At 47.9% G+C, this 12,667-nt stretch overlaps 1 protein-coding gene across 1 annotated transcript; it reads left to right on the top strand.

Moving 5' to 3' along the window:
- Positions 1–285: 285 nt before the first annotated feature.
- On the top strand, positions 286–6,174 carry LOC123396558 (protein Brevis radix-like 1). Its single transcript, XM_045091463.1, has 5 exons — positions 286–716; positions 954–1,363; positions 4,762–4,897; positions 4,996–5,426; positions 5,678–6,174. The coding sequence occupies exons 1-5, from the start codon at positions 558–560 to the stop codon at positions 5,754–5,756; spliced, it is 1,215 nt and encodes a 404-aa protein (XP_044947398.1). The 5' UTR covers positions 286–557; the 3' UTR covers positions 5,757–6,174.
- The last annotated feature ends 6,493 nt before the right edge of the window (positions 6,175–12,667 follow it).

Genomic DNA, 12,667 nt, shown 5'->3' with positions numbered 1-12,667 from the left:
GTATTCGTTTTTTTATTTTTTATTTTTGCAATGCGAAGAATTTGTGATACGGCCGCGCGTTTGATGCATGTCTAGCATTGAAGTTGGCCTCACTCTCCCTCTCCGCTGGCAATGGCAGTGGCAAGTAGTACTACTCCTGCCAGTGGCCACACGGCCGCGGCCCCTCGGGGGCCCGCGACCCACCAGCGGCGTGTCAGGGAAGCTTTACATTGATGGGTCCGTCGATCCAGTCGAGCCCGTGGAGTCGGGCAGGCAGCCGCTCCATAAATTAAATCCCACTTGGCTCGTGCCGCCCGCAGTGCGGCTGCTGCCATTAACCCGCGATATACTATAATCCGGCCATTAATGCCCTTAACTCGAGCTCGAGATCGGAGGCGACGAGGGGCGTGCGCGCGCGCGCGTGTGTACTACCTCGCCACGTCCTGGTCCGTGTCGCCGTCCGTGCGCTACGTGCCGCCCCACCATTTAAGGCCGCGCGCCGCTCCCGGTCTCGCTTTCCGGGGCGGGAGGGTCTGTCTCTGTCTGTCGGTCAGAGGCGCGTGCTCGCCGGCGGCGGGATGCTCACGTGCATCGCCTGCTCCAGGCAGCTCGGCGGCGGCGGTGTGCCGCCGCTCCACGAGCCGCCGGAGGACGAGGACGTCATCGATGCCGGACTGGGCGTGGGGGGCGCTGCCACGCCCAGCACCCGGCAGGCCATCAAGGCGCTCACGGCGCAGGTGGGCTCTCGGGACTGCGCTTCCTCTCTCTTGCGACTGGAGTCCTGCTTGAGAAAATGTCGATTTTTTGTTTTGTTTTGTTTCTCTTGCTCTGTTCATCGGAAGGGGACGACGAGTTTTTTAATCCGTCTGAATCTGTCTGCAAGTCACGGCCTTTTAGGTCTTGGAATCTTGTCTCGAGGTCGTAATCATCAGATCGGGTGGGACTGAATTGACGGGGGATTTTCTTGGGTTCAGATCAAGGACATGGCGCTCAAGGCGTCGGGCGCGTACCGGCACTGCAAGCCCTGCGCCGGCTCCTCCGCGGGGGCCTCGGGGCGGCACCACCCGTACCACCACCGCGGCGGCAGCGGCTTCCGAGGCTCCGACGCTGCCTCGGGTTCCGACCGCTTCCACTACGCGTACCGGCGCGCCGCGGGCGGCGGCTCCAGCGGGGACGCCACGCCGTCCATGAGCGCGCGCACCGACTTCCCCGTCGGCGACGAGGAGGAGGAAGAGGAGGAGGACGGGATGTCATCTGGCGGCGGCGGCGGCGGCGGCAAGGAAGACAACGCCAAGGAGTGGGTGGCGCAGGTTGAGCCCGGCGTCCTCATCACGTTCGTCTCGCTGCCGCAAGGTGGCAACGACCTCAAACGCATCCGATTCAGGTGTGTGCTCTTACGCGATTGCGCCTGCATTACTCTGATTGTTGGCTGGAAAATATCTTGGTGGCCACATTTTCAGAAAATGTGATTGGAATTTTGAGATCCTCCTGCATATGAATAGATTTTTGTGTGTGTTAAATTTGGTAAAAAAACGCAGATAGATGAAGCGCAGTGTGTTGAACAACTCTCAACGAATTGAAGTTTCAAGTAGCATGTTTCATCTTTTTTACTGCTCAGTGCACGGAGTTACTACAAATTTCTTTGAGAAATGCCGAATGTGAATAGTTAAACATTTGAGCCTAAAGCTTTCGTGGTTAACCTCTTGTTCTTACTTGGGCACCGTTGGAAACTTGGTATGGTGGGATTCTTTTTGGACTATGTACTACAAAAATATTTGCCACGCTTTTTCCTCACTGCTATGCGTCCTATATATAGATAGTAATAAATCCCTTGAGATTTTACACACTGGATGAGCTGTAACGGGAACAATCTGCCGCATTGACTTAGAATAGGCTCTCATTTAACCCCTCACGTGCTCCAGCCAGGTCCAAGTCTAGATGTGTCAGCATGCATGTTGTGTGAGGAGCCGGTAGATTTAGAATTGCCCACGCTAGAAGCATAGCAGCTCCAGTGCATCAACTTGCTATGAATTTTGAACTTGCTAGTTTATGTGGGGGCAAGTCCAGCTTGCACATTTGTACTTTAGGCTACGAAAATGATACGTTTGCTGTGCTGGCGATGATGCTTCCTCTCCACCAAGGGGTGGTATTATCATGGGATAGAGACATGAAAGGCCCACAAGCCACACCCCCTCTGGGTATCCAATACAGAAGCTTAATTGGAAGACATTGGAACAGAAATGTTCTGCTCATCACTCTTCTTTGGCCATTTGCTTGGCTTGTGGTTTTCTTATTGATATGTAGTTGGGTCCCTCTATACCGGTTTATCCGGAGAACCATCCAACTTGGACACTTGACTGCAGCACTTTTGCTAATGTGCAATACTACAAAATATTCTACCATATATCTGCTACCCTATTTTGCCACTCCTATGTGTTCTGTAGTTGGTAAATCCTTGTTCTTTTAAATTTCATGACTGGATGGGCTCTAACGAGAGCAATCGGGGGCATTGTAAAATAGCAATGACTTCAGAAAATGGTACTAATTGTCAACTCTAAATTTAGCCCCCCGATGTGCTCCAGCGGTCCAGCCAGGTTGAATTATAGATGTGTCATCATGCATGTTATAGAGTTGTAAGGTTTAGATTTTTTATTCATACATTATAGAGTTTACGGGATCAGCTCCAGTGTATCAGCTTGTTATGAATTTTGAACTTGTCAATACTATGACGGGCAAGTCCAGGTTGCAATTTTGTACTTTATGCTACCAGAGTCGTACATTTGCTGTGCTGGCAATGACTCTTCCTCTCCTGGAATAGGTAGTATTAACAGGGATAGACTTGAAAGGCCCACAAGCTACTTCGCAACTGGGCAGTCCATAAAGAAGAGAAGCTTCATGGGAAAGATGAGTGTTGGATCAGAAAAGTTCTGATCCTCTCCTCTTTGGCCATTTGCTTGGCTTGTGGTGTTACTGATGTGTAGTTGGGTCTCTCTGCACCGGCTTATCAGGAGAGGCAACCAACATAGACATCCAATTGGAAGCATTTTCGCTAATGTTTTGAGTTCTAGTTCCAACAATATTAGACTCATAATCAGATCTTACAAACCACTTTTGCAAACTTAGTCTTGGCACTATAAATTTAAAAATGTGCATGTGAAAATATGTTCATTATAAATTTGTAGTGTTCGGATTGAGTTTATAATAGTCGTTCTAAGATCAGTTTGTGAACATAGTAATATTGTTAAAATAAGGTTCTTGTGAGGAGCTCCTTGTCGCCAGCTATGTTGATTGGCCCCCACTAGTATCATTAGGGATAAAACAATATTTTATGGTCGAAACACTAGCTGGACCTTAACATGGGTGCAGGTGTTGTTTTGTTTAGTTCATTGGGTCTAGATCTAAGGCAAGTAGTAGGGCCAATTTAAAACTTGGTAGTTTGTGAAGTAACATTAGTTTGATTGCCAACGTTGTCACGGGATGCACTACTTGTCATTCCATTGACGTATGGATCAGTCGATTAATGTGCTTCAGATCTGCCGACGTGCCTATTGGCTTAACCACTACACATTTGTGATTTCTTTTTGAACGGAGCATGGGCAACACAGTAAATTGATAGTAGTGGGCCATCTCCCTCTGTGTGTGTGTCCTGCCCTTTGACCATGACCCCTTCAGCAATCAGCATGATGCACAATTATCATAGGGATGGAATAGTTCCCGTTCTTGCTTTACAGATTGTTTCTTGTTTTATATTGAGATTTCATCCATTGCTTTCCATTCAAATGGCATGCCCCCCCCCCCCTCCTCCTCTTTTAAATCGTGTGCCTTAATAACCATTAAATCTAGATATCCATATGTTCTGTTAATTTGGATTTGGATTGGCAGGTGATGTGAAGTTGGTTAGCTGTTCACTGTATCAGTTGAACGTGGGGTGTAAACTTGTCGGTATGCATGTGATGAAACAGAGCTTTGCATAGATGCAAGTGGAACTAAAAAAACTACATGTACTGCCACCATTTCAAAATAAAGAACTATGTGTACTGCCAGGCATCATGATTTATGAGGCAGAAGAAAACCTGATGCATAGGAATAGCATCATTTTTGTGCTTATAAGTTGTGAAATGAAAAACTTTCCTAGTATGGTCTGCAATGTTACAGTAACGAAGCAAAGACTCGATTATCTCTTTTTTTTTTCCGATCCATGCAGGAGGTCTGCAAGCAAACATGTAGTGCTGCGGTGCTACCATTTACTTCCTCCGTTCCTAAATATGTCTTTTAAGAGATTTTACTTATGACTACATACAGATGTATATGGACATACTTTAGAGTGTAGATTCACTCCGTAGTGAAATATCTTAAAAGGCTTATATTTAGGAACGGAGGGAGTAGGATATGTGTTGCCATGATCTTGATCAGGCATGATGTCTGTAGCCACCCATGTGCTGGCTTAATTCCCATGCCCTCATTAACTCTTCACATCTTTTTGTTTATTGATAAGTGTAGTACCATACAGCTATAGCCAGCGTGGCTTATCAATTCGCTACTTATCTGTTATTATGTGCATTAAAGTGACAGCTTGGATCTTCCTTCCATGTGGTATGTATAATGCAAAGTTTTGCGCAAACTACGACCTTAAAAATGTAAACATATATAAACTAAATGGTAAGTGAATATTCATAGACAGGCAGAAACAAAACGCATGCTTGTTAACCTTTCTCTATAAGAAGTTATTTGCATCTGTATCTCATGCTGCTACTTCTTTTTGCATGGAATGGTGTGCGGCAGCCGTGAGATGTTCAACAAATGGCAAGCGCAAAGATGGTGGGCTGAGAACTATGACAAGGTTATGGAACTTTACAATGTGCAGAGGTTTAACCATCAAAGTGTTCCTCTCCCCACTACTCCAAAGTCTGAAGATGAGGTGAGACGCGCTCAATTTATTCTTGGCTGTTTCAATCATTGAGAGTCCGTCTTGTAGTATTGCCTTTACACCATCCCATGGCCATTCTTTTCCCGCAGAGCTCAAAGGAGGACAGCCCGGTAACACCACCACTGGACAAGGAGCGATTACCTCGTTCTTTACAGAGACCACCGACCGGTGGCGGAGTGATGGGTTACTCTTCTTCTGATTCTCTTGAGCACCATCCTAACCACTACTGTAACGACCTCCACCATCACCATGGACACCAGTGCTATGATTCAGTGGGGCTGGCATCGACACCAAAGCTGTCAAGTATAAGTGGGGCCAAGACAGAAACATCATCGATGGATGCGTCGATGAGGACGAGTTCATCTCCAGAAGAGGTCGACAGGTCTGGCGAGCTCTCAGTGTCCATCAGCAACGCGAGCGACCAAGAGAGGGAATGGGTTGAGGAAGACCAGCCTGGTGTATATATTACCATCCGGGCTTTGCCTGGTGGCATCAGAGAGCTTCGCCGTGTCCGATTCAGGTTTGTCTTCTGTCCTTCCCTTATTTCATTTCCTTGTGAATGAAATTATCCGAGAACCATTTTTAGGAGGTCCATAGGGCCATAAAACTGCAAGAGAAAATATAACACAGGCTAAGTCAGAAATCAGAACAACAACTTAGTCGTAACAATGCAAGTTTGGTGAAATGGTTCCAGTGGCCCTGGTCTTACTATCTGGGAGTGTGTTCATGCAAGATGGTCAATCATTGCATGTCTTTTGTTCTGCTTTGCAGCCGAGAGAAGTTCAGCGAGATGCATGCGAGGCTATGGTGGGAAGAGAACCGGACGAGGATACATGAACAGTACCTCTGAGACAGAAGAACTGAAGAAGCACAGATGAAAACAAAACCTAGAACTTCGCCGTTGACATGAGCCAGCCGTGGATCCATGTTGTACATTTGCAGTTTGAGTTAACATTACTCCCTCTCTGGGCAGCAGCATCGATCAGTGTAAAGCGTGTGTGAGGTGAAGGCGTCTTCAGAAGGAACTTTCTGAACTAAACTGATCTGCCAGGCTCTCCCTGATTATGTGGCCATCCACATGTTGTCCTGGCTTTAGATTGCGCAGGAACTTTCTGTTGAGTAGCTCAAGAGGTTTTATTTTTTAGCTCAAAAGGTTTCTACTGTGTAGTCTAGTAGACATACCATCTGTCCTGAAGCTGTAGCTTTTGTCAAAACCGACTCCTGATGATGGAACTTTTTGTCGATTTTCATGGGAACTGCTGTCAGTATGTCGAGTTTTGTGTCACTCAGTTTTGTCCATTCTAGTACGAACTCCTTCGAGACTTCGACACAATCTCTATTAGAGCATCTCTAGCAGACCCGATCCAGTAAAATTCGGTATTGCAAAATCGTTTTAAGTACATCTTCTAGCTAAAATAGTTCACCACACAAACATACTTATACATACAAAATCCAATGATGCGCTTTGAAATGTCTGAGGGCAAACCAACACAGGCTAGAAATTGTTACAGAAAATAGAAAACTAGCACAATATTTAATGGTCTCTTGTGGATGTTGGAGTACTACTCCTATAATGTAGCCATATAACCTTTCGTATTTACCTTATTATATAAGTTTTTTTACATATTATATACATGTACATGTATATATACTGGTCTATGGTCTTCTGGAAATACAAGTTGCATATTTTCTAACATAGTATTAGAGCCCTAGGGTTTTTTTCGCACACGTAAGTCGTGCTTTTTTCGATCCAGTTATTGCGCCGACGGGTTGTGCTTTTCCTCCTCTCGCCGACAGTCACGCTGCGGCTCCTCTCGCCGACGGTCGCGCTGCAGCTACCTTGGGCTGCCGCTCTCTCCTCCCTGGCCGCGTCGTGCTCGCGCTGCAGCTACCTCGGCTGGTGCTCTCTCCTCCCCGAGCCACCCCCGCCCTCCAGATCGAAGCCGCCGTTCCGCTCGAAGCCAGCCCCCGTGCTGGATCCCGTCTCCCCGATCCAGTCCCTGCTGGATCCCGTTGCCAGCCTCCCGTGCTGGATCCCATCAACGTCGCCGGTCCTCCGCAGCCCCCAGGTCCGCGCCGGTCCTCCGCCGCCCCCAAGCCCACGCCGGTCCTCCGCCGTAGTTGCCACCGCGCCGGTCCTCCGCCGCCCCTAAGTCGATCTCACCCTTGCTGGTTCTCTGCCGCAGCCACCGATCTCGCCGGATCTCGCTGTTGCTGCAACACTCCGCCGTTCCTCCAGGTCGGGTGGATATGCAGATCAAGTAGCCTCTAGGTCGGGTTCCACATCGAGCAGAGTAGGCTCCATGCCGGGTTTTGGATTCCCACGCAGCAGATCGAGGCGGTTCCAGATTCCGCCCTGCCTGCACGAGCAGGTGTTCCTGCCAGATCCCAGGCTTGGTCTTGGTGTGCTTTTCGTTGACTGAGTTTCTTTGGTAGAAAAAGAAAAAAAAGAAAAAGAAAAAATGTCTACACCAGCGTTGCAGTCCCTTGCTTCCCGGTGACTCCCGATGGTTGTGTTGGTAGCTCTTCTGCTCCTTCTCCTGCGAGCTCCATATATGATGATTGTCGCTCTACATCGACTCCTCTTGTGACTTTAATCGGTGCATGTCGCTCTTCCCCGACACCTTCGCGACTTTCACCGGTTGTCGTGGTGCCTATGACTCCATGGAATGTGCTTCGTCCACGCGTCTTTCCTTGGCACTTGATGCTTGTATGCACACGACCTCGTCTTCTCCATCGGCCTTTGCCGATGATACTGGGCATGCTACACCGCCATATTTAGCGGCTTTCACAGGTGGTTGTGGTCGCTTCTCTCCTCGTACCACTACGCCGCCTACTTCAGCTGTGCACTTCATCGAGGATGAGATTGCACGATTTCGCGCCCTGCTTATTGCCTCGGACTCTCTGTTGTCGGGTGCGTCTACATCGACATCTTCAGTTGCGCCCCTGACTGAGCAGGAGATTGGACGATTTTAGTGTCTGCTAGCTCCATCTTTTGGTTCTTCATTGACAGGTTCTGTTGGTTCTGTTAAGGACTTCTGGCATTGTGAGACCACCTTCTACACAAGCAGGTACATCTTCATGGATTCTTGACACTGGAGCATCTTTTCATATGACCCATGATTCATCTACTCCGTCATCTACTCTCCCTCTTGATTTTCATGTTCATGTTCTTACAGCCGATGGTACTTCTCTCCTGTTTACTGGCCGAGGCACTTATAGCACTTCATCTTTTCATGTTCCTCGTCTTACCATGCAGCTCATTTGTGGTGGTCAGATTGTTGACTCTGGTTGTCGGGTCATTCTTGACTTTGACTCATGTTCAGTTCTGGACCTTCACACTGGTGCTCTTCTTGGTGCTGACCCCCGATGCAATGACTCTCAGGGTCTCTTGGAGCTTGACTGGCTTCACCTTCCATCCACTGCCACCGCAGCCAGTCTCTCCACCTCTCCAGCTCCCTTTTCCTCGAAGGGAGGCCATCGCTACTACATTATCTTTATAGATGATTTCTCTCGATACACGTGGATCTATTTCATGTCTTCTCGTAGTGAGGTCTTATCTATCTATAAGCATTTTGCTGCCATGGTTCACACTCAGTTCTCTACGCCTATTTGTGTGTTTCGTGCTGACTCTGCTGGAGAGTATATCTCCAAGATGTTGTGTGGATTTCCCGCTAAGCAGGGTACACTTGCTCAGTTCTCTTGTCCCGGTGCTCCTGCTAAGAATGGTGTGGCTGAGCACAAGCATCGTCACTTTCTTGAGACGGCTCGTGCAATGATGATCACTGCCTCTCTTCCGCCTCACTTTTGGGCTGAGGCTGTCTCCACTTCCATGTATCTCATCAACCTTCACCCGTCCACTGCCTTGCAGGATGACGTTCCTTTTGAGCGTCTCTTTGACCGTTTCACCGATTACTTGGCGCTTCATTTGTTTGGTTGTGTTCACTATGTTCTTCTTGCCCCTCGTGAATGCACCAAACTATCCGCTCAGTCCGTTGAGTGTGTCTTCTTAGGTTATAGTGATGAGCATAAGGGCTATCATTGTTGGGATACTATCGGTCGTCGGATGCGTATTTCTCGGGATGTGACTTTTGATGAGTCTCGTCCCTTCTACCCGTGCCCATATTCTTCGACCTTTTCAATGGAAGATATCTCTTTCCTCACTTTTCCTGACACACCTATCACCCCCATCGAGCCTTTGCCTATTCGTTCCGCTACCTCTGCTTCTCCACCTCTTACCGATTTGCTTCCACCATCTCCCACGTTTTCCTCACCTAGCATGTCGCCGGATTCCGCACCCTCATCTCCGGTGACTTCTTCGTCTCCACCCCCCGATTCTACCTTGGCAATTCCTCCTTGTATTCTTCCATCTTTTCCTCAATATTCCACTCGTCGTTCACGTAATGTGGATGCCTCTGCGGATGTGTCGTCCTCCTCGTCTCAGCCTACCTATGGCTTGCGTCCTCATCCTCGTCCGCTTGTTGATCGCCCTAGATTTTCCACCGCTGGTGCTACTGTTCTTGATACGACTTATTATCATGAGGCTGTTGTTCATCCTGAATGGCAGTTTGCGATGGCAGAGTAGATTGGTGCTCTTGAACGCACTGATACATGGGATCTTGTTTCTCTTCCTCCCGGTGTCCGTCCCATCACTTGTAAGTGGGTCTACAAGGTTAAGACTCGCTCCGATGGTTTTCTTGAGCGTTACAAAGCTCGTCTTGTGGCTCCTGGCTTTCAGAAGGAGCATGGTCGTGATTACGATGAGACTTTTGCTAACGTGACCCATATGACCACTATTCGTACACTTGTTGCCGTGGCCTCTGCACGCCACTGGTCTATATCTCAGCTTGATGTTAAGAATGCCTTTCTTAATGGTGAAATGCGTGAGGAGGTGTACATGCAGCCACCACCTGGGTATTCTGTTCCTGATGGTATGGTATGTCGTCTTCGTCACTCTCTCTATGGCCTTAAGCAAGCCCCTCTCGCCTGGTTTGAGCGTTTTGCCTCTGTGGTGACTACCGCTAGTTTTTCAGCAAGTGCTCATGATCCAGCATTGTTTGTCCAGCTTTGTCCTCATGGTTGGACTCATCTTCTTCTCTATGTTGATGACATGATCATCACTAGTGATGACCCCGAGTATATTGCCTTTGTAAAGGCTTGTCTTAGCGAGCAGTTTCTTATGTTCGATCTTGGACCTCTTCGCTACTTTCTTGGGATTGAAGTCTCTTGTACCTCTCATGGATTTTTTATATCCGAGGAAAAGTATATCCACGATCTTCTTTCTCGTGCTGCTCTTACTCACGAGCGCATTGTTGAGACTCCCATGGAGGTCAATGTTCACTCCGTGATATTGATGGTGACCCCCTGCCTGACCCGACGCGTTATCGTCATCTTGTTAGCAGTCTTGTCTATCTAGTTGTCACTCGTCCGAATATCTCTTATCCAGTTCATACTCTGAGTCAGTTTGTCACCGCTCCCACCCCAATTCACTATAGTCACCTCCTTCGCGTTCTCCGATATCTTCGGGGCATGATCTCTTACCGTCTATTCTTTCCTCGCTCCAGCTCTTTACAACTTTAGGCCTATTCGGATTCTAAGTGGGCTAGTGATCCTTCAGATCACCATTCACTTTCTGCTTACTGTGTTTTTCTTGGTCGTTCTCTCATTTCCTAGAAGACGAAGAAACATATCGCAGTTTCCCGTTCGAGTGCAGAGGCTGTGTTGCGAGCTATGGCTCTTTTGATGGTAGAGGTGACTTGGTTACAATGGTTACTTCAGGATTTTTGTGTTTCTGTCACTACGCCTACTCTACTCTTATCTGACAGTACAGGTGCTATTACATTGCGCGCAATCCTGTGAAGCATGAGCTCACCAAGCATATTGGTGTTGATGCTTTCTATGTGCGCGCTAGTGTGCATGATCAGGTTATTGCTCTTCAGTATGTGCCTTCTGAGTTACAGTTGGCAGATTTTCTGGCGAAGACCCAGACTAGAGCACAACAGGGCTTCTATCTCTCCAAACTCAGTGTTGTTAATCCTCCATGAGTTTAAGGGGGGTGTTAGAGTAATATATATGTAGCCATATAAGCTTTCGTATTTACCCTATTATATAAGGGATTTTCTACATATTACACACATGTATATGTATATATACTAGCCTATGACCTCCTAGAAATACAAGTTGCATATTTCCTAACAATAGAATCAACAAGAACATTAGAAATATGCAACACATTAATTTTTTTATACTTCCCATTAGTTTTTTATACTTCTCCCTCCGTTTATAAGTATCGTGGTTTTAGAGTAGTTTTCTTTGTTGGAAGCTCCAGAGCAGTTGCTATTGCTGGAGTTACAGTGTCCATTCATTGCCAAGAACAATATGGACAAGCCAGTATTGACAATAGGTTCATGTCTAATTGATTTGAGGAGCCAAATAATAAAATTGTACCTTTTCTCATAAATGATGCACAGTAATGATTATTTCGAATGAATAAAGCATGCTTTTTTTTAAAGCCAACGTTGGCCCCGGACATGTAGAGCTTTTGTGTATTCTCCTAGTCTCTACCTGCACTTAGGGTGCGGGAGCCGGCCGCTACCCGCATACAGTTCAAACATTATTTATCGAAAAAATACAATTCAAACGGTGAATTAAACATACCCCACGCAATGCTTGGAAACCGACCTATTTCCATATAAATGAAGCACATTGATTACAATCTGAACATTTTACATTAGAAAAAAAGCGGACGGATCTAAACCTATCCGATGGCGGCGTGCGACTTCCACTTTCTTTGTATTCCATTGACGACCACAAGCTTCATGTGTCGTCTCCATGAGCGTCCACGAGGTTCAAGACCCACGAAGTGAAAGTGGAGATTCCGACGAGGAAGAGTAGGACATGGGAGACGGCCCGACCCATATGGGAGACAAGGTCTTGTCGCCTCCCATGCCTTACTCATCCCCGGAGAGTCTGTGACCTCTCCATCATCAATGCGAGGGGATGTGAGGTTGATGATGCATGTAAACAGTCCTTCACTGTCCACCTGCCACATGCATCCCCAAAAGTTAAACGACACCAATCTCATCCTCGGCCGCCTGCGCTGCCAGTGTTTGCGTGTGCTGTCGCGTCCACGTCCTGTTTTGCCGTCACTTCGTTACGAGCGGCGCGTTGAGCACGCGTGGCTTCACAGATTGCCCGGTGCTCCATACGAAGTTCAGGTTCACCGCAACCATGACGGCCACGGCTTCCTCGCTTGCGCGCTCGTCGTATATTTGACCCTCCTCCAGCTGTGCTGCTCGAGCAGGAAGAAGTTATACCGTTGATCCTCACGCGTCTGCTGGAACGCTGACACATGAGTCGGTGCATGCCCCCCTCTTACGCCATGGCGGCGTCAAAGTGCGCCTGATCCTGCTCCATGGTCAAGCCAGCATGCACAAGCATGGGGTCTAGAGCGGTGTCATCGTTGGAGCCCGTCTGCATCGTGGGGTCGTCGTTTGAGATCTCGGGTGAGCTAGCCGGCATGCCATTCTCGATCTGCCAGGCGTGATGGGTCTACCAGGCCACAACAAGAACAACCATCTCGTGCTTCTCTCTGATGACATGTTCTCCCACAAAGTGCTAGAGCTTGCGATCATGGTGCATGTGGTGCAAGGGAGAAGGATGTGGAGCGGATGTGGTGTGTGATGGTGTGACCGCCTTAAATAGCCGATTTCGGTGAGGCAAAGCGTCGGGGTGTGTCAATGCGTGGCCTGGAGTTGGTTC

The sequence above is a fragment of the Hordeum vulgare genome, chromosome 5H (assembly GCF_904849725.1).
Source record: "Hordeum vulgare subsp. vulgare chromosome 5H, MorexV3_pseudomolecules_assembly, whole genome shotgun sequence".
Taxonomy (NCBI): domain Eukaryota; kingdom Viridiplantae; phylum Streptophyta; class Magnoliopsida; order Poales; family Poaceae; genus Hordeum; species Hordeum vulgare.
This window is presented reverse-complemented; position numbering and strand designations above follow the sequence as displayed.